This window comes from Enoplosus armatus, chromosome 18 (assembly GCF_043641665.1).
Source record: "Enoplosus armatus isolate fEnoArm2 chromosome 18, fEnoArm2.hap1, whole genome shotgun sequence".
Lineage (NCBI taxonomy): Eukaryota > Metazoa > Chordata > Actinopteri > Centrarchiformes > Enoplosidae > Enoplosus > Enoplosus armatus.
In genome coordinates, this window is record NC_092197.1 from 6,325,221 (window position 1) to 6,349,248 (window position 24,028).

At 39.4% G+C, this 24,028-nt stretch overlaps 2 protein-coding genes and 2 non-coding genes across 5 annotated transcripts; 1 reads left to right on the forward strand and 3 right to left on the reverse strand.

The window, feature by feature from the left end:
- Positions 1-1,043: 1,043 nt before the first annotated feature.
- Positions 1,044-4,327, reverse strand: rpl37 (ribosomal protein L37). Its single transcript, XM_070924460.1, has 4 exons — positions 4,284-4,327; positions 3,403-3,538; positions 2,917-3,001; positions 1,044-1,154 (listed from the first exon to the last, which is right to left on the reverse strand). The coding sequence occupies exons 1-4, from the start codon at positions 4,284-4,286 to the stop codon at positions 1,085-1,087; spliced, it is 294 nt and encodes a 97-aa protein (XP_070780561.1). The 5' UTR covers positions 4,287-4,327; the 3' UTR covers positions 1,044-1,084.
- LOC139301811 (small nucleolar RNA SNORD72) lies at positions 1,862-1,939 on the reverse strand. The gene has a single exon (XR_011598889.1). It is a non-coding gene; the product is annotated as a small nucleolar RNA SNORD72 (small nucleolar RNA).
- LOC139301812 (small nucleolar RNA SNORD72) lies at positions 3,616-3,695 on the reverse strand. The gene has a single exon (XR_011598890.1). It is a non-coding gene; the product is annotated as a small nucleolar RNA SNORD72 (small nucleolar RNA).
- A 2,743-nt stretch (positions 4,328-7,070) lies between the features above and the next one.
- st8sia5 (ST8 alpha-N-acetyl-neuraminide alpha-2,8-sialyltransferase 5) lies at positions 7,071-20,576 on the forward strand. Of its 2 annotated transcripts, XM_070924762.1 has the most exons (9): positions 7,071-7,216; positions 11,988-12,095; positions 12,399-12,494; positions 16,000-16,092; positions 17,557-17,643; positions 18,154-18,298; positions 18,409-18,521; positions 19,899-19,991; positions 20,114-20,576. In XM_070924762.1, the coding sequence occupies exons 1-9, from the start codon at positions 7,071-7,073 to the stop codon at positions 20,574-20,576; spliced, it is 1,344 nt and encodes a 447-aa protein (XP_070780863.1). The 2 variants fall into 2 exon arrangements, with proteins under 2 accessions (XP_070780863.1, XP_070780865.1); XM_070924764.1 differs by lacking the exons at positions 11,988-12,095; positions 12,399-12,494.
- The last annotated feature ends 3,452 nt before the right edge of the window (positions 20,577-24,028 follow it).

Sequence of the window (24,028 nt, forward strand, 5' to 3'; positions counted from 1 at the left end):
GGTGTCCTCTGCTTCTTGATTATTATACTGGTATTTGACTTTGATGTCTAACTCAATCTCAATCTGTTCAATTCAGCTGAAGTCTTGCACTGAAACTGTTTTTATTCAGCACTCAAGTGAATAATTTGGCTTCACACATTTCATTCACACTGTGACAAAGTAGAAAAATATATTTCTAAGGGTGTTCCATTTTAGTCAATATACTTGCTGTAAAAGTGAAATAAACTCACTTTACTCACCTGTAGTATTGATGTTCAAAATCAATTTTTGATAAGTGAATGTAGGTGTTGCTATGGGTTTTAGATCCATCTCTACTGGAAGAACAGTTAGTTTGTGCCATTTGTTAGATCTTTATTCTTAAAATGTAATCAGGTCCAAATAATTGTCTTGATCAAGTACTCAGTGAAACTGTTCATTTCACTCTGTATATGTATGCTTTGATATGCAGATTTTTCAGCATGTTTATTACTATTCAAATTGATTTGATGTTCTAAAAAAGAAAGAGAAACACCTCAAATAGTTAAGATTTAGAGTAACACCTACTTGACTAAAAGAGCACCAACTTCTTTCATCCGTAATAAGCAGCTTCACAATGTGCTTTTAAGAAGGACAGTGGTAGGACTTCCAAGGTGGAAGATTGTAAGACTATACTTGCCCCCAAATATCTAAAAGCATCATAAGTGTAGCTTCATGCAAACGTTTCCACATTTTAATCCAATAATTTAGATTGTTCACACATTAATTCATGAGTAGCAGGTGTAGTAGTTTGTACAGCTCAGATTTCACTACAAAACCTCAAACATTAATACAGAAGTTCATGTTTCTGAAAACACCATTTATTTCAGGTTTGAATTAAGTTGTGACAGAACATCTGGAACTATTTTATTTTATTTTTTTAACTAAAGATTTGCACAAATAAACCAAGTGGGAATAAAGTCACGCTGTGTATATTTATTCTGTTGATAACATCAAACAGGACCTCTGTCTTTAGCCATCACTGGTCAAACAATAAGGCTTAAAAGATCAAGAGACAACACTGAAACTCCTGTTTAACATCACATTTATTTAACCAAAAATGTGTCTTTTAGGATGAGCTGGAGGCGGCCACTGCAGCACGTCTGGGTTTGGGGGTGGTGCCTTCCCTGAAACCATTCCTGGAAAACAGGAGAAAAAAAAACGTGAGGTTGGTGCCGACAAATGCCACGTAATTAGACTAATCTAAATCCTGGCCTGCCTCTACATTTGTTACTCCACAAAAACCCTATCACTTGCTTATATTTATTAATAAATGTGCTAAAATCTTAACGCCACACAGTTTACCACCAGTAGTTACAGGCTGGTCAGCTAACGGATTGATTCTACCAATCCTGACAGTAAATATTTATTTCTCCTTTCTGTTTAGACAGAAGGATAAACAGGAAGTCTGTGGCACAGATGATGAAATGACGACATTGTGCATGTTTGGTTTGCAAACAAAGCGGGCATTTCTGCAAAAACCGTCATCTGAAGAGAAATGAGTCATCCCAAAAAAGGAGTTTGACAAATTCAGGTTTACTGAGAGTTGGCATGCAATCTCAGTAAATGGGCCCCCTTTCAGAGCAGACAATGTGACTTGTCAAATCAGGGGAGGCACAGGTGTAACTGATAACAATGATGGCCCAGCTCCACTGAAGTGTCCCAGTTAGCCAGAGAGCCAACACACACAATACTTGGATCCAGGAACTGGCACAGCTAAATGAAATGTGGGCAGTCTTGATGTGAACTAATATTGGGGATAATAGTTGTATATGTTAATGAGTGATTTATGTTTTTCCACTTTCAGAGACACTGACTTTCTTACTTACATCTTTTCTTACAATGACGCTTACCTCAGAGAAAACACTGATATCATATTGAGTTCATTTGTTCAGACATTTTTTTTCACCATCATTGGTAAGCAGCATTGACAAGTTTTATAACAGGTTGGTAAAAAAAAAAAGCACAAACAACATTTCTCTGCCAAACCTGTTATATTTTATAGTCTACCTAATGTGGCAACACAGCCAGCAAATAACACCTGAAAAACACAAAGTACATCAGACTCCCTGCCACTGTTGAGGTGAAAGACACATTGTCGATACAGACCTTTTCTCGTCATTCTGACCGTGTGGAGGTGAATAAATCTAGTTGAGGAACACTTGCATTGCGGACAGGTCATGTTACCGCAGTTATTTAGTTTACAGCTTCATGTTTATCATGTCCCAGTAAAAAGCTGTAGTGTTAGGTGCACTCAGTTCAACAATCACAGCAACCCCGTAATTTATCTTGTGGTTTTTGTAAACAGTTTAAAATTGTTTATGCCCATTTTTGTTTATGGATACACCATATTTCATTCCCAAACCATAATTTCCATGATGCAACGTCAACGCCGGTGATCATGTGGTAATAAAGTCCAGCATTTTCTATAAACATTACCCTCTTTTAACCATTTCACATTGCTAGCATGATTTCAACATAACCATTTGAATGGGAAAATATGCTAATATTAGCTTCTTCTTGGCAGTTAAACGCAAGATGCAGGAAGCTTGCTTATATTCCCTTGCTGGGAATAAGTCAACACAACTCAATAGCAGATGCAATGTTTGTAGATCAAGCTGATAAATCAAAATCATTTACAACAAAGCATCATTTCTTTAACCGTTTTACAAGTGATTAAAAAAGTGTTTTTAAAAGTCTTTGCATCAAGATGACTATTACTGATGCCAAGGCAATAAAAATCCATTTCACCTTTCTGACATAAAAAGCCCAAAAACACTGAACTGAAACACAGAAAGCAAAGGAGTTTTCATAGCAGAATCGACTCATAACTAGCAGCACATCTACAAACACTTGTAACTGTTCCCTGTGTTATAATATAATACATCAAAAAGATCTTACCTGAATCTGCGGTAGACGACCTTCAGGTGTCTCAGACGGCCAGTGCCAGTGGTGTTCCTCCTCTTGGCCTTAGCGCTCCAGTTGTCTACAAAAACAAACATCTGTATCCATCAAGGCAGCCTGGCCATTTACACCGATGTAAAGCTGGTTAATGTGCCAACAGTGTTACTGTGTAATGACACTAGGTTCTTCTCAAATACAGAGAAGAGACCACTTAATAGATAATTAAAGCTCCAACAGCAAAACATCACCACAATATGTTAGGGCACCATGTCATAACTGTTAAGTTGCTGTGGGATGTTACTCTACACTCAGCCAATCAAAACATACTCCAAGATATCAGTTTTACATTATTCAAAGAATTATACCTATACTAAATGAGTAGCTAAGCAAGTCTTCAGCGTGTTTACCTGCCTGTTTTTACAGCACATGCACTGTTTTGAATGAAAGATAGTCATTTTCACAATATGTCATTAGGTGTCTTACACTTTCTCTTGCGCTTCTCAGGGTAGCCACACTTGCCACAGGAGGACTTCTGCAGGTGGTAGGCCTTGGACCCGCAACGACGGCACAGGGTGTGCGTCTTGTTCCGGCGCTTACCGAAAGATGATGTTCCCTTCGTCTGAGGGGCAAGAGATCAGAGGTCAGGAGCGACTCCTAAATACTTCATTACAGCCGAAAGCGCTGGCAGTAACTTAAGTCTTGTCTCAGCACAGAAAAATGAATCATAGGAAATCATATGTTCAGACATTTGTGTTTAAGGACATCACTGACAAGACTCATGTGGCAGTAAGAACCACTTGATGTTGGGTGTGAGGGATGCAATAATATTCAACATCGCTGCCTCAGTAGAGGCTCCCAAAATGTCGCATCTCGACCTGTTCCCTTTACTTTGCCACAAAACGTTAACATGTCTGCATTTGCCACAGTCGCATGCTAACAAGTTTGTACATAGAGGAAGCACATTCAGTGCTGCATGTAGTGACTAGCCAGTTATGCTAACCGCTATGGAAAAGCTAGCAAGCCATTCAACTAGCCACCATTACCTTTATTAGACGAATAACATTAATTAATATGTGGTCGTCTGACGGGTATAATCAAAGATTATCTTTATGTTGTCATGTCGTCTAGCGGCTAAATCAGGTCCATTCTGTACACTGGAGCTCAATTCTACGAGCAGCAAACAAATGCTGGATGGGTGCTACAGCAACTTCGTCAACTTTATTAAAATTAAGATTCACCTCAAAAATACTTCACCCAGACGGTAACAATGTCTATCCGACATCGAAACACCAACAGTCTGTGTCAGATAAACGACACATTACATAGATGTTAAGAGATTTCTCTCTGCCAGCGTTGCAGCTTACCATTTTCGTCCGGTGGCTAAGGGAAAAGAGACCGGAAGAGGAGCTTGCGTTGCATCAAATTACATCCGTGGTGCTTCCTGTGTAACACAGAAATGTGTCCCCATGTAGCCGTTTGCTCATGGATCGATTTGACATGATGATGCGAATATTCAGCGTTAAGGAGACGTTAATTTGATTTACCTGCCTGTACCTGTATTTGACGTATTTAAAGTAAAACCCCGTCATTTCTAAAAAAAAGTGTCTTATCTTTTTTTATTTTTAAAATATATTTAATATATTTTCTAAAATAAACCAACGTCATCATAACACCCATGTATTTACTAATTGTTTTTTATTGGTTTATTGCTTGTTGGATTTTTCTGTAAGACAACAAATAGACAACTGAAAAGACAATTTTGGGATACTCTGTCTTTTAAATAGCGTACCTCTACACTGAACCTCACCACATAGGCCTATTATTAAAAAAATAATACTCATAATTAATCATAATGTTGAACAAAATAAAAACCAGACATGTAGGCCTACAGTGTGAACATATTTTTAATAGGTAATTGATCATTTATAACTGAGCATGCACTGTGATAGTTTGAAGCTGAGAGTGAAGCAGTTTGGATGAGAGTCAAGCCATGGTACTGGCGATATGGTGGATTGCCGCGGGTCATTTTGGGATGGTGTTGCTGCTCCAACTGAACTGGTTCAATTATGTTAGTCTAGTTCATGAGTACAAAATGTTGCATAAGATTGAAAGGTATATTGGTGTTGTGTTGGTCCTTCATTATCGTCTAATCTTGATGACCTTGACTTGTAAGGGCCCCCATGTCAAAATATAGTTTCTATTATTTTAGTTGATATTTTGCTTATATGGTGCATATTTGACATCTGTGCTTAATCAAATTACAACATTGACACACAGAAAATTGGAAGCCAGTTATATTCCAGTATAGGTGTAGGCTACTTGTTGGTGTCTGTGGCTCAATAAGGCAAAATATAAGTGAGCAAGCCCATGATGACAATAAACATGGGTCGTGACATAAAGAATAAGATTGCAGATACAAGGCAGAAATTAGCTTCCTTTGCATGGTGTCTGGGCTCACTCTGTCGAGAGGAGAGGTTGAAGTCTCTTTCACGCTTCCTTTTGGAGATATTCTGTGCACGTCCAACTGGGAGGAGCCAGAGGGCAGACCCAGAATATGCAGGAGGGACTACATATCCAATCTGGCCTGGGAGTGCCTCAGGTCCTGAAGGCCATGGCCCGAGAGAAGGATGTCTGGGCTTTTTTGCTCAGCCTGCTGCCTCTATGACCTGGACCCAGATTCAGCTAAGTGGCAGAAAACAAAATGATGCATATTTGTAGAAATTCAAATTTCAGTGTTTCCATCTCATTTCTAGATGGTTCAATGATGCAGATTACTTAAAGTAACACTACTAAAAGGATGAGTGTCCCTAAAACTAAAGTGCTTAAAAGATTTGCAAACACGCTCACTGATCACTTGAGGTGCAGGTCAGATATATTCCCACAATTCCCACATTTCAAGTGCATAAGAGTCTGACACCATTATTACTATTTCTTCTTTCACATCCACCTAAGCCTCTGCTGCTTGTAAAGGTGTCAATGCATACTGCTGAAGCAACCCAGACTGCACCAGATGATCAAACAGCTGTCAACGTGAACACTGGCAGAAGTCAATGGCACAAATACAGTTATCAGCACCGGCAGTAGCAAAATCTGCTGATATCTGTCAGGAGTTTGGCTCTGAGAAGGTGCTGCTGTCAGGGTTTGAAATTGTCCCCAGGCACTAAAACAGTGGTGTGAGACATTGAAGTTAGCCATTAGATAGAAGATAGGTATCATTAATGCAGTGCAGAGAAAGTTTTGTCTATCATTTTGACCCGAACTACAATGAGTAAAAAACATAAATAATAGAGACAAAAAAACACAGCAACCTGCAACAAAAAAAAAAAACCCCATGCGCAGTGACGTTGCAGCAGCATCAGATCTGAAGCAATTACAGTGAAATGTAATTTTAAATTATGTAATCTACAGATTAGTGGCAGGCTGTGGTTTTACCAGCCTGTGGTGGTCCGGTGAATCTGGCATAGACTGTTTTAAGCGCGCAGGTGCATCCTCGTGAAGGAGACCATGACCTTGGGTTTTGGCTGAGTAAGGAGCATCAAAACGCGGCGCGCGCCCGGCTGCCAGGCGGAGAAAAGGCGCACCCTCCTCTTTCTACATTTCAGTCACGCAGCCATGCTCAGATTTGAGATGAAGCATGGAGGATGTGTTTTTTTTCTGTCGCAGCTCGTAGGGTCAGTAATTTAAAGACAAAACAAATCGCGCTCGGCATCGATGCCTTTGCTTTATCTGATTTAACATTTCAGGATTCATTCTAGACAAAAAGCCTCCTGCGCGCGCTGTTTTCGGATAATCTAGATTGTTTGCGTCCGATCGAGCGACTGCGCCTCCTCGAGCTACTAGGGCTCCATATCCGATAGAAATCAAGAATTTCCTGCGGGACATTTCATGTTTTGACACCCGTCCGTTTGCAAATGATAAAGCCATAGGGAGTATTTGGACACAGGGCCATTAATGGTTTGCAATTGAGGTCACAACTGGCGATACATTGCGATGACTATCACCCAACAGCAGTGATGCTGTGGTACGAGAGCAGTAAAATAGCCTAGACAGGTGATGGACTATGTCCTGTCCAGCGTGTACAAGACACCGGCGCTCCTGGTCTTGAATGCTGCGGAGAGAGACACCTAACCGGGTGTCACCGTCCGCCCTGGATGCTGCGCCGAAGAATGGGATACTCCGACCCATCGTCGGGTAAAGATATACTAGGCAATAGATCTCTTTGTTTTATATTTATTTGCGCATTTGGACTCGTCACACTTTTGCAACAGATTCTCTATGGGAAAAACTACATTAAGAGGTAAGTGGTTATTTCTGATTGGTCGTCATTAATAGGCAATTAGAGCGCAGGCCTTGCTGTTTATAACTGTACACACTGTAAGGATAAGCCTTAAAAAGCATGCCTTCATAGCCGTTTTGTGTGAGGCTTATTGCTCAGTTTTGATCCCAACTAATGACTGAATGGTGAAAAATAAATCATGAATGATAAATTGATCAATTGTTCAGTATAAATGGGAATAGTCTGGATGAAATACATGTGGGGACGCATGGGGAAAACAAGCTTTAATGGCTGGAAAGAACAATAGCAATTAACCATCCATCTTTTTTTCCCAGTGGCATAGAAACAATTTCCATTGGATTTATTTTTTTGATATTTTCTGAAAATGAAGCATCACATTCATACCATACACAGTGCTGCAGCTGTGTATGGTAATGTTTTCCCTTTCTTTTTTTTCCAAAGATCTTTTATTTGATTTTCCGTTTCAGCCTTCTTGACTGGTCGTAGCCTACATCTTACAGAGGCATCAGATTATCACAATGCAACTGAAAGCTATTGGAGCTGATGATGATTACAGATATCAACGTGATGAAGATGATGTGTATTTCTTATTGGTCCCTGTTAAATAAATCATTCTGCCAGGCTGCAGTCAGTGCACTCCCAGCCCCTGCAGAGCCATGTTTTATAATACCTCTGCAACAGTATTTATCTCCCTGGGTTCTTGAGCTGAACCCTGGTTGGAAGTCCACTTTTGCACTCATGCAAACTCATTTAAAGACCCTTTTGTCTACTAAATTGCAGCCCCCTTTCCTTTACATTCTGAGACAAATTTCAGTGTGAGACGAGCAGATGCTGAGAAGCCGGGATGTTTGATCTTTAGGTGGTTTAAAGAATCTCACAAAGAGCACCAAATCTCACTCCAAACAAAAGGAACAATCAGAAAACTTTATCCCCACCTCTAGATATTTTACAGACGGCACATACATGCTTACTCCAAAGCAAACATATATGTGCTGCAATCTGAAAGCTCCCCACAGCTAACCCCTCCCCTGCCACCCTGCTGGGCTGGTCTGACAATACTCAATATGGATTCATGGCATCCCGTCCTCTGCGGTGAGATGCATGAATCCAGACCCGACACGCGCACCTTTCTTCCGCCTGTGCCCTTACTTTGCTCCTAGCAATCAGTCTAGGAGAGAGGGGGGAACAAGCCGCACAACAGAAACCAGTGGGCTCTCAGCGGCAGCCATTTTGCTACAGTCTGTCTGCACACACACCTCAGTGCAAGTGGAGGAGAGAGAGAGGCAGGAGACGGAGAGAGTGAGAGACTGAGAGGGAGTGATAAAATGACTGTGTTTGCGTGTGTGTGTGTGTGTGTGTGAAGCAGAGAGAGAGAGAGAGAGAAGAGAGAGACGACGTCATCTTATGATGTCTCTCCAAGCATAAACAACCAGAAGTCGTTGTCCACATGGATTCGACCACACCCAGTCTCTTCCCCTACCAAACCCGAGCATGAGAACATGCTGGCAGGGTGTTTATCATGCGCTCTTGCGTTTCAGGGCGTCACAGAAAAAACTACCAAAAAAACGAAGCTAGAGCGGCAGCAGAGGAGACATTTGGGTGCTCAGATCGCGTAGGGAATAACAATTTAGATGCATCATCAATCTTACACCAGCTCGCTTTGCGCATACGTTCATCCCAGAAGACCAAAGGGCAAAGGGCTCTCCTCTAGATGTACGTGGACGCCCATTAAAGTCAGACAAAGTCACGAACATTGTTGTACTTGATGTGTTGTTGTGGAGGATGAAGGATTGTAAAGTGACAATTCAGGATTTAAGAGGGAAGTGATCAGAGTGAGTGACACACTTCTGTAAAGGAAGACATATTAACGTTCAACTCTATTTGACTTTAAGAGGCTGATGTCTAAAAATACTCTCAAGAGCCGCAGCAAAGGCCCCAGGCTGGAGTGGGTTGGTAACCATCCAAAAATGAGAGGCTTTGCAACTGTGAAATTGGCTGCAACTAACTAAATATCTTCATTGTCAGTTAATCTGCCAATATCTTTTATCTATAAAACCCATCACAGTTTTCCAGTTTGTTTGACCAACTGTCCAAAACCAAAAAAGAAACTAAATTTACAAAGAAAAGCACATTTTGAAAAGCTGAAACCAGCAAATGTTTGGCATTCTTGCTAAATAAATGACAAACGATTTATTCAGTTAGTCAAAATTGTTGACTTTACAGTAAATAGTCTGCTGATCGACTAATCGATTAATCAACAAACTAATAACTTTTGTACTCTGTTTATGAGCCGTTCTTGGTGCATTATGTATTTGGGTTGTATCTCCCCCCAATTCTGAGCAGCTTATTGTGTTTTTTTTAGTTTCATTATGCAGTTGACCGAGCCATACGTGGATATATTAATTCATAGCAGCATGTGGAACCGCTTGCTGATAATTTATAAGCCACAGCTCTCACACCATTTACAGGAATGATTCCCTGTTAAAAGTTGAAGCAGAGAGTAAACAAGAAAGAGATTGACAGGAGATCACATCTGTTTTCATCAATAACAGCGATACATTTCCTGTTTTGATCAGGACAATGAAGTGCCTCCTCGTCTTAAGGAGCCTTTAGTCGATACAAGAAATACGCCTGGACGTACTAAATGGACATCTGAGTCAATATGCCTGGTGTGCCGTAAAAAACCCAAGTCGCATAATCCAATAGTATAAAAGTCCTGCCTGCTTCCAAGTCCCATTAACAAAGCTCAAGGGCAGAATCAGAGCGCATTAGTGCTGCAGAGCAACTTTGTTCTTGTTGTTTGTCTGATCTAATGCCTAGATCTCTCTCTGAATTGTACTCATAATTGAGTCAATGGGAGATAAATGGGCTCATTGAACTTAAGACACTGGATTGATCCGTGAGTCAGAAGTAGTCACATGAGATTGATTAGGGTTTTACTGGTAGCCACAATATTGTAATAATAATAAAACATCAGTATTGTATAATCTTTATGTGATATTGATCAACCCACTGCATTTCAGATGATGATTAGTGGTGTACAGGACTAAATCATGCTGGTTTGATTTGCCAGCTGTCCTCTTTCAGGCACACGTTGCTAAAACCGAGGCACAAACATCTCTCTGATTTTAGGGTGCTCTGTTCTGCAGCCGGCTGCAGAGTGCTATTGAGATGTTGAAGTGGGACTCAGAGAAGCCAAATGTGCCTGCAGATCAGTATTGACACGAGTCCCCGATGATGAATGCTCTCTCGCATAATGCATCCACAAAGGCTCTTTGGGTTCAGTTCCCCCGCTGAATTTAGCACAACGCCCACGGAGCACTCAGAAATGAGTCACACATGAATACTTGCATAATAATCAGTCAGTAATGGGAGAAGTTGTACACCTACTGATATCTGGATGTATGGGATGCAAATAGTCTGTTCACAAATGAAGATTTAATGTGATTTTTAAAGGATAAATTCTTCTACATATCCCCTGAAAAGACCAAAACCCAAACTGAATTGATCCCAGGTGTAGCCAAAGCCTGATATAGCTTACTCCTCTGTTCCATAGAGCTCGATTGTTGTCCAAGAAATGAGTAAAAATACATAAATGAGCCACATCACTGCATTGGGTGACATTTTCCTTCATTACGATGATGTTTATTTCCAGTAGAGCCGTCCTGGTGCTGTAAATACTAGCCAACGCATTAAATCTGTGGCTGAAAATAGTCCCAACAAATACACAATTCACTCCTGTTGGGGTAATGTTATTTATAAACTACAGTGTCCAGCTGTTTTAGGAAATGACTGAGCCTTTTTTAAAATATAAGTATGGAGATTTAAATCTTCAGGAACCAGTGGACTTGGAGCTGAGAGCCACAGACTTGGAGGGATGGAGTTACGCTTTTTTGGTTCTGGTCCTTGGGAGTTGTTGACAATAGCAAAAATGTAGAGTATCGCCTTTAATTTTCGATGAAATATGTTTGAGGCCTTGTTCTAACCCCAAAAAATATAAGTTACTGTAGATTACTGTAAACAGGCTCATTCAGAATCCAACATCCTCATGATGTGAGAGCTACGAACCACCTGCACCAAATGGCCTCCTCTGATAAATTAACTGTGATGGTTTTAATGAAAACTGATGCAGCAGAGGCCAATATATCCTGACTTTTAGTCTCTGGTATGGGTCAAGCTTCAAAAACACTCGATCCTACATTTCCAATAACTCAGCCAATAGCATCTTGTCATTAGACATGTTCTCACAGGCTGAGTAATACTAAACATGACTAGTAAACGCATTTTTGTGTGTAAAACCCCCATTAACAGTAATATCTGGCTGAAAATGTGGTCTAAATCGACTATTTTATACTATCTACACTTGGCAAATCTGTTGGCATCTCTTCCTAATTTGACATTAGCAGCAATATTGGCAACGATTACTATTCCTCCTTTAAATCACTGTGACTTTAATATATTGAACTACAGTTCTAACACTCTTGCAGGCCAATATTGCAGAGTGTGAATGTTTGAATCACACTCAGGATAGTGGCAACAGCCCAGCAGAGCATAAATTAACCATTCAAACCATGATGTCATTAACTGAAAATCCATTCTAACCATGTTTGGTGTCATACTTTTGACTGTTTTTCTTGAGCCAAAAAGCTGGTCCCCCTTAATGCATATGTGTGTGCGTGAATGTGAAAATTTGAGTTTTGTGAGTGAGCGCGTGTGTTTGACATTTGCACTATGAGGACAATAAATCCCAACTGACTCATTTTCTTACTAGTGCGCAACAGTTTAGCCGACTCAAAGGGGACGAGACAGGAAATTGGACCGGTCCCGTTAATTTCTCGGATGATGGATCTCTGAAGCCTGCCAGAAATGGAAGGAAAAGGTACCTTTCCAGCGTGACTGACTGCACAACACCTCTGAGAAAAGAGAGTGTGAGGGAGAGAAAGAGAGAGATAGAGTGAAAAGACTACATAAGTATCAAATCCATCATAGTGATGACCCAGCCCTGCATGTGTGGACTGGGCCTCTGATACGTCCGCCAGTCTCCTCAGATGCTATAGAGAGAACACAAGCTGCAACATATTTACACTTTTTTTGCTCTACTTGTTTTGAAATCTGCAGAGGTGCTGATGACAGGACTACATCACACATTTAACTCTAACTTAACCTGTCTGCATGTTGACAGATGTTTCCGTCAGAATTTTCAGCCAGATTCACAGATCTCCGTAATAGTCACACCCTGCCTAGCCGATATTAAGAAGAAAAAAAAACGCTCTCAAAGGTAGGCCAGTTTGAAGGCATTTTTAAGTATTTTCACAGAAACCCAAGAATGCCTCTTTCTTTTTCATTAGTTTGAAAGGTATAAACTCTCATATTTTTTCAGTGGTGGTTGCACTTCAGATTTGCTCTTGCATGTTGTCTGATCCCGTTCACCTCGACCCCAGATCCCCATCCCCCCCTTCAGAAGCTGGTAGAACCACCGTCTCCTGTTGATGTACTGGCTTCTCCTCGTACCTCTGTGTCCCATCAAGCACCCATTTCCTAATGCCTTGTCCTCCTCAATCTGTGTCTCATGTGTTCTGCACAGCTCTGTGTGTATGCCATGTACATAGTATGGACACTTCTCTCTGCTCCCCTATCTCCCCTTCTCACATCTGCATTGTCTCTCTCTGCGACCTGGATTTATCCCCTTTTCCACTCTACTTTCCTTGTTACAGTAAGACAGGAACTTTTCCCAAAGCTCCAAATCCTCATTGCTCTGAACAGTAGATGCCAATATCTGTGGTAAAATGCTTGTTACTCTTTCTCATTCTCAATAGGTTTTGAACCAGCATTGTACGGTTAAACCTAAGATGCCATACGAGATGAAATTCATCTCATCAAGTGAATTACTGTCTTTGCTTTTAGACCTAAACAGAAAACACTTGCAAAGGTTTCATCATCTTAGCTAAAACAAGCATGAATATACCTTATTCAAATTGTCAAACAAGGTTATATAAAACAGAAGCTCCTCTCGGTAAAACCTCAGAAATACACTGCATCATCAGGTGGATGTAGACAACCAGTTTCATTGTCCTTATTTGTACGATTTCATACCAGCATCTTGTTCCTTTAATGCATCCCTTCATTGTATTGCTCGTTGTGTTCTTTTATAATCATTATTACTTTTTTAACTCGCCTCATTTACCTCCACAGCCACAGGTAATATGTTGCAATATTATCCATCTTCCAAAACACCGCACTACATCCAATCTAACTGATATGACAAAAAAACAACAACTTTCATTCTAACAAATACACGTTGCAATTGCTGCCATTTTTGGCATTCAACCCTTCCCGTCCACCTTCCCTCAAGCATTATACATGTACATTTGAAAAACATTACGACATTTAGAGCTTTCCACAATTCAGATGCACCTCAGAATGGGTATATTTAGAAACTATAATTACTGTAGATACATGATGCTGATTTTAAAAAGAGAACAATTTGGCTGTGTGGATCAATATCTTTATTTATATAAAACAAATTTATTTAAATGCAGCCAGAGAGTGATGTTCTGTGGTTCTGTGGCCTGCTGCCCAAACCTGAAAGGGAAATTATAGATCAGAGCTAAAGAGAGAAATCCTCTAGGCGATGAGGCTGATGTAAAAACTTACAGTACATTGCTCACATTTTAGTACCTATTTATTGCCTCAAGCTGTGTAGCAAAAATAAACAGCATATTGAAACAATTAGTCAAATGCAATTACAAAACCACAATCCATCATATTGTACTAATTTAATCTAATTATGTGTTTTAGATCTGCAGGGAGCAAGAGGATTCTTCCACTCTATGCATTTGAGTTCCCTGCTTCAGATCTTAAATACGTATCAAATGTTGATCTTCTATTTTGTCTTTTGATAGTTGATATTTTTTTGATATGGTTTAAATTAAGTGGCGATACAAAAGGGTAAAAATAATTAATGATCTGCATTCAGAATTTGGAGAAAATCAAGTAAACTTTTTTATGTGTAACATCCAATAAGAAAGATATATTGAATTTAAACTTATCAACACAACATTAAAGCGAGAACAGCAGCCACTTTGGCCACAAGTGGTAATTATAAGAAAAAACATTGAATTTGCCTTCATTTTGTTCTTCTTCTTTCATCCTCTTGAGTAAGCTGCTTTAAAGACGTCATTATGTTTATCTGTGACATACTAAAATGTAGCGTAACAGGAGAACACTTAAAGTCAGCTAACATACTCATAAATGTCAGTTAGACGGCATCTATATAACGTTTTCTAACTTGGTCATACCAGATCAAGTGAAACTGCAGCAAAAAAAATCCTGATTGTAATGAAATGAGCAAGGATGTGATTTATTGCATATGAATTCAACTTTTCATTTGTAAGAGGAAGAATATGTTTCTTCTTTCAAAAGTTACATAATCCCACTTTAACATACAATACCCCGAAAAGCAGAAAGTAACTCTAAATTTCATCCAACCTAGTGTTCTAACTGAACCTCTCCATCAGCAGGTCAGACACTTCACATTCACATCCACCTACTCCAGAAATGTTTCAGCAAAGTGCTGCCATGAAAATTAGATGTGTTGTAATCTTTGTAGCCTCATAAAAATCTAAATTTCTAAATCTAAATTCTCTGCTCAGCATGATTATAGCGCCTTTTAAACATAAACATCCTAACCACCCCCACCCCATCCCAAAACATCAACACAAACTCACACACACACATTTTATCCAGATTGCACGCTGAATGCATGCAAATATAATGTTGTGCTGCAAGAAATGAGGCATCAGTGCACAGATAAATGGCAATTTATTGTCACCTTGTTATGAATTTTGCAATAAGTATGAATCCTTTCAACTTTCTTTGCAGAACCATTTTGTCAAATCCACCAAAACACAGTCACACCACCCTACTTAAGACATTATTTTGGTATGCTTTTGGTTAATGTTGTCATTTCGATGTAATGATTGTTTGAATTCCTCAGATTCCATAGCTGTAGTTAAAAATATTAAATTAGAAAACTCTTATTGGTTATTGCCTCCATGATTACCTGTTTGTGCATGAACATCTGTGCATGTGTTTATGTGCACAGTGTATCAAAATATCAAGAATCAATCAGCCACTGAGTCAAAATTGTGAGTTACTGCTGCCAGCACAACTGACACACAGTATTACATAAATGTATGAATATATTGTACTGCCTCACACAAAAGCACAGACACTCTCATAACTCATATCCACCAGACGCTACACTGCTATAGCCATCTAATCCACCATTTTAACAAGCTATGCAACCCCTTTTCCCTTTCAGACTGTTTTCGGTTTCTCTTCTAAATTAATGTACAGCATATATACACATTTTAATCCCAGACTATCAGTGTTTTAACCATGCAAGCTCTCATCATAACCAATTCAATAAGCAAAAATATGAGAGGTTTTGTTTTGCTTCAGTTAGTGTATCACATTGGTTTAGACTAAGATGTAATAGAATCTGGTGCAAGTGTCCAGTAAAACAGTATGTTAACTATCCTGTTTGTGACGCCGAAAATCAGTTTTCCATCTCTTCTGTCATTTGTCATCCCACAATGCTTTACTGATATTCTAGTATTTCATAAAGTCAAACCATAGACATTTTGTAGTAAATATAAGATCTTTTTCTTTACACACTGTTTTATATATTGTATTTTAGCTCCACTGCTTGTTGTTAATTCTGTTGATTCTCTTGTGTGTGGAGAGGCGTAGGCAGAGGATGACTGTGTCTATCCCTCCAGGTATCTGGAAAACTATGATGGCTCCTTTGAGTACAACTCCACTGCATGCAGGGAGCTCAGACAGGAGATTATGGACGTCAAAGTCCTGACAATGTGAGTGTTCATTGTGACGTAGCAAACCTGTGGTGGACAACCTTATTTAGAATAACATAATTTTGTCCCCCTTAAGGTGATCCTCAAACACCTGTCAGGTAGGTAGAGAGAAAATTCACCACCTGATTTATGATGTATGAATAAACAGTAGAGTTCCCAAATAAAGTAAATATCCTTCAGGTTTGAGAAAACAAACATGAACTGTCACTTCAATCCTAAATAGCAACCAGAAATATTGTCTGTGAGACCTTGAAAATAATGATGACAGTCTTGAAAATGTTGTCTGTGAGAAACAGTGAGAACTGTGAAATACTCTTTTACCTTTTACGTTTAAGCTTGATGACATTTTTGAGGTCATTATGAGGCTGGAGGATTTTCTTCAAACGTCCATAAAGGACTAGAAGAGAGAATATGGCAAGAATAAGAGTCTGCAGCCACGCTAGCAGGCTGCATGCTAACATGCTGCATGCTAACATGCTGATGTTCAGCAGGTGTAATGTTTACCATGTTTACCGTTTTAGTTAGTATTTGTTAATTAGCACAAAATACAAAGTACAAAGTACAGCTGAGGCTGATGGGAATGTTTTACTTTTTGCTGTATTACTTTTGCAGGTATTTGGTCAAGAGACAAAATATTGGACTAAATTTGGTAAAACCTTGACCTCATAGTGGCGCTAGCTGAAAAGTCACCAAAGCTATTCAAATTCATCCTGAGGGAAACATGAATGTCTGCTCAAAATTTGATGGCAATCCATCCAATAGTAGTCGAGTTATTTCAGTCTGGACCAAAGTGGTGGACCAACTGACCGACAATGACGTCCCTAGAGCTAGTGGTGCAGCTAGCATGACTAAAAATACACTTTTAGAGCTGAAAGTTCTCTTTTATTGTCAGTTTAACTGCGGCACACTATAAAAAACAAAATTTCACATAATGCAGTAAATTATTGGCACTCTTCAATGAGCCTGTAGTGCTAACGGCAATTTGAGCAGCACATTTCCTCTTGTATGAATGTGAACATTGTCCAGTGACCTTTTGTGCGTGTCCCTCAGGCTGCCAAACTTTAATGTCGAACGCATTCTTGGAGCTTGATGAAGGGCCATGAGCCACTATAGCTGAGGCAAAGAACAGCTGCTGTCACTCTGACAGACAGTCAAAGTAATTGTGCCACCCTGCTTCCCAGAGCGAATCACATCTCCCAATCATCTCAAAGGAAATGTCAGTTCAAGGGCAGCTATTCACAGACATGCTTGATGAAGCCTCTGTCTTTGTACTAACGAGTCTAGATCCATCAGTAGAGCCATCACAGGGTAATCTCTGCAATTTTCTGTCCCCTTGTTTGTCTTTTTGAGTCGTTTTTATGATGTTTCTTCAATTTACTACCCTTGTAGAAACATGGGTAAGCGGAAAATACATGGCCATGGGTATCCTTCCTCATTCCACAAGTCTCTCTGCCTGTCTGCCAGGGTGAAAACCTCAGACCTGTTTGAGAGATGGCGAAACCTGCAGGTGTGTAGATGGGAGCAGAACAAGGAGGAGACGAGCAACTTCAAGTAAGCGTCACTCGGTCTCAGCAGAAGAAATGTACATCTGAATGTTTTCATTACCCTCAGTTTGCACACTGCACATACCTTTCGCTGCGTCTCTTTCTGAAATGCATTTAGTTGCTTTTCACCCCTCTCATTGGGATCCTAAATGGCTTGAAAAACATACTTAACATTGTTTTATCACTTTTAAATACATTCTAAAATGTCTTAATTTTATAAGAATTGTTTACAAACAGTACAAACAACTGTAAATTACTTTTAGGAATATATATTTGTTTATGCATAGCCCTATAACATTATCAAACATGGAATGATTTCTTTACCTTCATTCATTCATTCCTGCATTTTGTCACTTTCATCAAATGTGGAAGCCCAGTTTGCAGCAAAGGGTCACTACTTCAGTACTAAAGCCAATGTCAGCACTACACAAGGGTAAAGCTAGCTTTGGTCTTGATGCTGGCATGAAGTCTTTTACAAATAAACTAACTCCATCCTCTCCTTCGTGTCCTCCTGAAGGATGTCTCTGTCTCGCTGCTGTAACGCTCCTTCCTTTCTGTTCACCACCAAGAGGAACACTCCTGCAGGGACCAAACTGAGGTACGAGGTTGACACCAGTGGTATTCTTCCCATCACCACTGAGGTCTTCAAGATGTTCCCAGATGTGAGTACCATTGGTCTGATGCTACTAAACCTGGTGATAAGATCTATTTGATTTCAAGAGCCCTCAGTGCTCTCTGTCTGACATTAACAACACGTGTCTGTTTCATCCAGGATATGCCGTATTCCAAATCACAGTACAAGAAATGTGCTGTTATTGGAAATGGCGGCATCATCAAGAACAGCAAATGTGGGAAGGAAATTGATTCAGCAGATTTTGTGTTTAGGTATGCAGGATATAATCCTTCAGTGTTTCTTGTGTGAGGGCTGCATAATTATGATTACAATTAATTTTGCTCACTATTAAGTTTTGGGTGGAATAATATTATTTTATTGTACTTGGCAGAAAATTCCCCTCAGTTTCACATTGTAATTATGAGTCTAAGTAACAATGCCAACAGAGCATGCAATCACATGAAAAGACTGACATAGAAAATAGCGCAACATTACAATCTGGTCTGTGATTGGTCAGCATTTCACTTGTGAACAGGGAGCACTTAATTTGCGGTAGAGGAGCCAAGTATTGCACCGAATTGGACGTCGCTAAGCACTTAGTTACTGTTACGCCTGTTAAGCTTTCTGCTCTCACCCAGCACATATAGTTTACAATGATAACGGTGACAGATATAACACTTGAAATTCTTAGTAATTGTCAAACAACTGGTCTTGGATAAACAAAAGCAACTTCTCATTTCAAGCTGGCAATTTGCAAGATGAAAAAATCTGTTGCTGGCAGATTTAGTAGTAGCTTGCTAGCTAAGTAAGCTAAGGTTAGCTCCATGAGTTTGTTAAAAACACTTCTTACCAGCTGATATGCACTTTTAACATGTCAAGCGTTTTAAACATGAATCCTGTAATAGGGTGGCTACATACATGACATCATGCTAAAAGACTGAGGCTAACTCAGCATGTCCCAGGCAAAAAGTCACTGGAAAACATAGAAATAAAGAAACAAAATTGCTCTCCTGTTGCACTTTAGCACGAGTAATTATGTATGATAAATAAAAGTATGATAAAGCAACATGCAAGATCAGACTCATATTTAATTCTAACATAACCCTGTTTGGACACGCAAGACATATTATATTTATACTTATTATTTGCTCTTTCAAACAGTGGGTTTCATTTTTGATCTTACAAGAGGAAAAGCTCTTGGGATGAGGACTAACCAGTGTGTTTGGTGAACGTAACACTATCTTGGATAATGAGTTTGGCTGGGGTTGTTGGAGTATAAACTTCCCTAAATAAAGCAGGGCAGAGCTGCTAACGATACTCTACACTCGGATATAGTAGCATCCAGGACCAGCTTGCACACACTAGGGAAATACTATAGTAGATGTGCTGTTGTTTTTTTTATATATTTATTTTCTTTATATACACTCTACTACTCCATTACTACAACCCCATGCTCACTTCTTCATCATGTGGGGAAATCCAAAGCTTGACGGGCCTAGTTAAGGTTGCTGGATATGAGGAGTTTGTTTGACTCTATTGTATAATTAATTATGCAGCTCTACGTTATGCCTCACCAGCATGCTTAGTGTGAAATGTGTCAAATCAAATACATTTGAACTCCTTTATCAGTGGTATTTTCTTTCTTGCAGGTGCAACATACCACCCATTAATGAGAAGTACACAGCTGATGTTGGCACTAAAACAGATCTGGTGACAATAAATCCAAGCATTATTACTGAGAGGTACTGTAAACAGGGGTCTGAGCGAGATCACATCAATCTCTCTCTCGCTCTCCCTCTCCCAGTCTGTCTTTAGTCTCCTTCTCTTCTGGCTTTTGTGGTCTCATGTTTAACTTCCTCCACAGATTTCAGAAGTTGGAGAAATGGCGGCGTCCATTTTATGAGGTCCTCCAGAATTATGAGAACTCCTCTGTGGTGCTTCCCGCCTTCTACAACACCCGCAACACCGATGTATCGTTCAGAGTCAAGTATATGCTGGATGACTTCGACTCCCAGAGAGGCGTGTTCTTCTTCCACCCGCAGTACCTGCTCAACGTTCAGCGTTTCTGGGCGGTGCAGGGCGTCCGGGCCAAGCGGCTCAGCAGCGGTCTGATGCTCGTGACCACCGCCTTAGAGATGTGCGAGGAAGTCCACCTCTACGGTTTCTGGGCATTTCCCATGAACCCCTCCGGCATCTTCATCACTCACCATTACTATGACAACGTCAAGCCACGGCCGGGCTTCCATGCGATGCCCCACGAAATTTTCAATTTCATTCACATGCATACTCGTGGGATCATCAATGTACACACTGGGCAGTGCACGTGATCACTCACTCCAAAATTCAACATACCTTTTAGTTTGTTTACTTCATATCAGGTTCACCTGTTGTGTTAAATTTCAGTCAATGAGACAGTTCACTATTTCTTCCCAATTTAAAAAGAGAGTTCAGAGCGTACACTACTTTGCTCTCACCGATTCAACGACACGTTGAAGGTTGCTTGCTTTAATCGCCAACATACTTCTCTTTTCGATGTGTACCTTAAGTTGTTTATTTAGCCAATCAAATCACTATGGTTATCTCTGATTCTCTAACCATAGGATGCTTGTTTTTAATGTGAAAAGTGGTCCTCATAGTGATGTTGTTTCTGTGAAGTTTTCTAGTGGCTCAGCTGTACAGAGGTGTTGTTTTCTACTCAACGTTGCACAGATATTTATGCTGAAATGGGCCGCAGTGGGTGTCTTTGTGCCCCCCCATTCCCCCTCTCTTCTCTCTTTATCTCGAACACTCTGTGGGTGTGGCAGCTTTTTATGTTTGTTTAAAACAAAACCCGAACCTTGATATTAAGCTAATATTCAGAAAAAGATGAAAAAAAGAAGAAAAAATTGTAACATCCAATTGTCTACTTTTGTAATCTGTTTCCTATTCACCAGAGTCACTGGGTGAATATTTTAAAACACTATTTTTAAATAGTGTTCACTGTTTTCAGTGGCCTACCTTCTCCCATTTAAACATTTCCTCTGATATTTCTGGTGAAAAAAAGTGTGTATGAGAAGAGGTGAGGAGAGGAGGTTGTGGACAAAAGCCAGATACATATTTTGCAATGACACCGTCTCAGCAAAACCTTTGAAGTTTTGGCCGTCCAATTTGTAAAGCAACATAGCACTGTTGAGCGACCCAGTCTCTTGCTGTCATTCATGTCTTAAGCCATGCTGCCTTATGAGATATCAAACCCCTCTATAGGATATGCAATGCACCCATGTGTTTTGCTTATCTACAAATACACGAACATCAAACTAAATCTTAGTTTGTCTCTTGAATCAAAGGACACTTAAGATCCTCTAAGGTATAGAAATTCACGTGCAGTTCTCAGCTTATATTGTATTGGAATTAGCGAAGTCTTACTCCCTGTAAACTCCATTCATAATCATGTAATGCTCTGCATGACTTTACTCTATACTTGGCTTTATGTGTGCCTGCTTCAATGATCACTGAAATATGTTTACACTCTACTGAAGCTCACGTGCTTTTGAGAGATATATACACGAACATTTTCTCGGTTAGATGAATGGACTCGTCGAGGTGAATTGTATAATAGTGGATGCCGTTCTCATTGATTAAAGATGCAAGAATGAATAAGGTTGCTGCCCTTTTGTGAAGTGCTACGACACTTTTCTTACTACTGTGTTATTTCACTTTCCCCTTTGAACTGTGAACATTCAGTTTGCATTTAAGCACTGGAATGCTGTGTGTTTTTTTTACTGTTTATATTTGTTGTACACTGCAAAAGGTTTTAAGAGACTGTAAATTAATATTTTGTCACTCCTCTGTTTATGCTCGGCTGTCCTTTGTAATTGAAGGACATCATTGCTAATAGGATTTAAATGTGCTGTTTCTTTCACCATTAATTCAAACTCTTGTGTGTTTATGCACAAGAGATACGAGTTCAGCAAATACGAACACCAAAAAAACTTTTGGCTCGACCACTAAATTGTTGTAGCTACAGACACAAGTGAATCAAGAATGGAAAAGGAAGGGAACTGGTCTGTGTACTGAATGGAGGTAATATATAACACAGTGCTTCTTAACTGACTCTGGATCATTCTTTATACTGGTATTGTGTTTGTAAATAAACTTGTTTGGATTTTCTCACTTGTATTTAATGGATTATTAATTTTGTGTGTATTCACTAGTGTGTCAGGGTAGCATAGGGGCACATTGCAGCACCTGAGCTTATTCGTTAATATATTAAAATAATATAGTTGACATAAAGGACAGGCAATAATGATATGCTGCCTGATTTTGTGCTGACCACCACGTGCTGTGCTTGTTGAGGCCCACAGTGGACACAAGATGCTAATTGAACTGTACCATTTCAGACCAGTTAACCTCTGGTTTGTCTTCTTCAATTAGCTCATTAAGCAAAGCTACTGTCAACACCTCAATTATTAAGCAGCCACCGGTGTCAGTATCCTCTCACTGACTGACTCAGCCAAGGATGGCTAGGGATATGGCAGATTATATCTGAGTTGTGCTGTATCTGTTTATGTCTTCAAATTCGACCCTGTCGACAAGCACAAGAAAGGTGAATTAATCCAGCTAGCAAGCCAGCAGAGAGACTGAAACAGCTAAAAGTAATGGATAAAAGGTTGAATAGTTAGCTAATAGTAATGGATAAAGGGTTGAAATAGTTACCTAGAAGTAATAAACAGATTAAATAGTTAGCCAATGTAATGGATAAAAGGTTAAAATGACTTTATGACAATATCCACAGATAATTGATGAAATCTATGTATAACATCTGATCCCATTATAAAACCTTATTACATGAATATTATGAATATGATTAGTTACGAATAGCATTTTGTCTTTTATGTTAGGAGACTGATTCCTTAATGCACTGGGTCAAATGAGGTTTGACTCTTTGCAGTCATCCGTGAGTTGAGTAATCTGATGTTGAAAGATCAATATGACCAAACTCTGCCCTTCCCCTTGATGCCTACATTATCTGGTGTCAGGTGGCAGCAATAAGGCTAATGGGATGATTTGGCTGATAGTCAGGTGCAGATGTGTATGCCAGTGTGATGGAACTGCAACAAAAATTTGCATAGACGACTTTTTGCTATCATAAAAACCATCTTCCTAAATTTCAGTCAAGCAAAATCTTTTCTGTTGTCTTTCATTTTTAATGTTGATATACAGTTGAAATGAATCCATGTAATATTTAAAACTATGCTGGGTAAACAACTCAATATTGTTGTATTGTTGTATGATTGTAGTTTTTGCTTTGTATTTTTCAACATTTTCCTCAGTACTGCAAATATATTGATTAGCTATAATTCAAAAAATAAATGTATCCCTTGAACAAATAAGGGGAGGAGCATTTGTATATATGTAATTAGCACCTTGACCAGTCTTATATCAAGTTGTCTTGAAAATCTACATTATGAATGAAATCTTATCTCATTAAAGTTCTGATTCATACTGATTACTTATCTCAGTGAACAATTTTAAGCAATTCTATGTGTTACTGAACTGTGATTTCAGATTAGTCTTGTCTCAGTAAATCTGGTTAAATCTTGGAGGACAAAATATGAATGTAAAAGCATCATTGTGGATGCCAGTGCAGCTCCAATCTCACATTTGAGCCCTAACAGAAACACTTACCAAATAGCCTACTTAAATTTAGGGTGCAACCTAATTTAAATAGTTATTTCTCCAGACAATATTGCTCTCTCATTAGCCGTAGCTAATGTAGCTGTAAGGAATAGTTACATTA

Coding starts and splice junctions, on each gene's coding strand:
- rpl37 (XM_070924460.1), bottom strand. Junction 3,002..3,402: donor TGAGAAGCGCAAGAGAAAGT/GTAAGACACCTA, acceptor TTGTTTTTGTAG/ACAACTGGAGCGCTAAGGCC. Junction 1,155..2,916: donor GTCGTCTACCGCAGATTCAG/GTAAGATCTTTT, acceptor CCTGTTTTCCAG/GAATGGTTTCAGGGAAGGCA.
- st8sia5 (XM_070924762.1), top strand. CDS start 7,071: ATGCTGCGCCGAAGAATGGGATACTCCGACCCATCGTCGGGTAAAGAT. Junction 12,096..12,398: donor GCCAGAAATGGAAGGAAAAG/GTACCTTTCCAG, acceptor GCATGTTGACAG/ATGTTTCCGTCAGAATTTTC. Junction 12,495..15,999: donor AAAAAAAAACGCTCTCAAAG/GTAGGCCAGTTT, acceptor CTATCCCTCCAG/GTATCTGGAAAACTATGATG.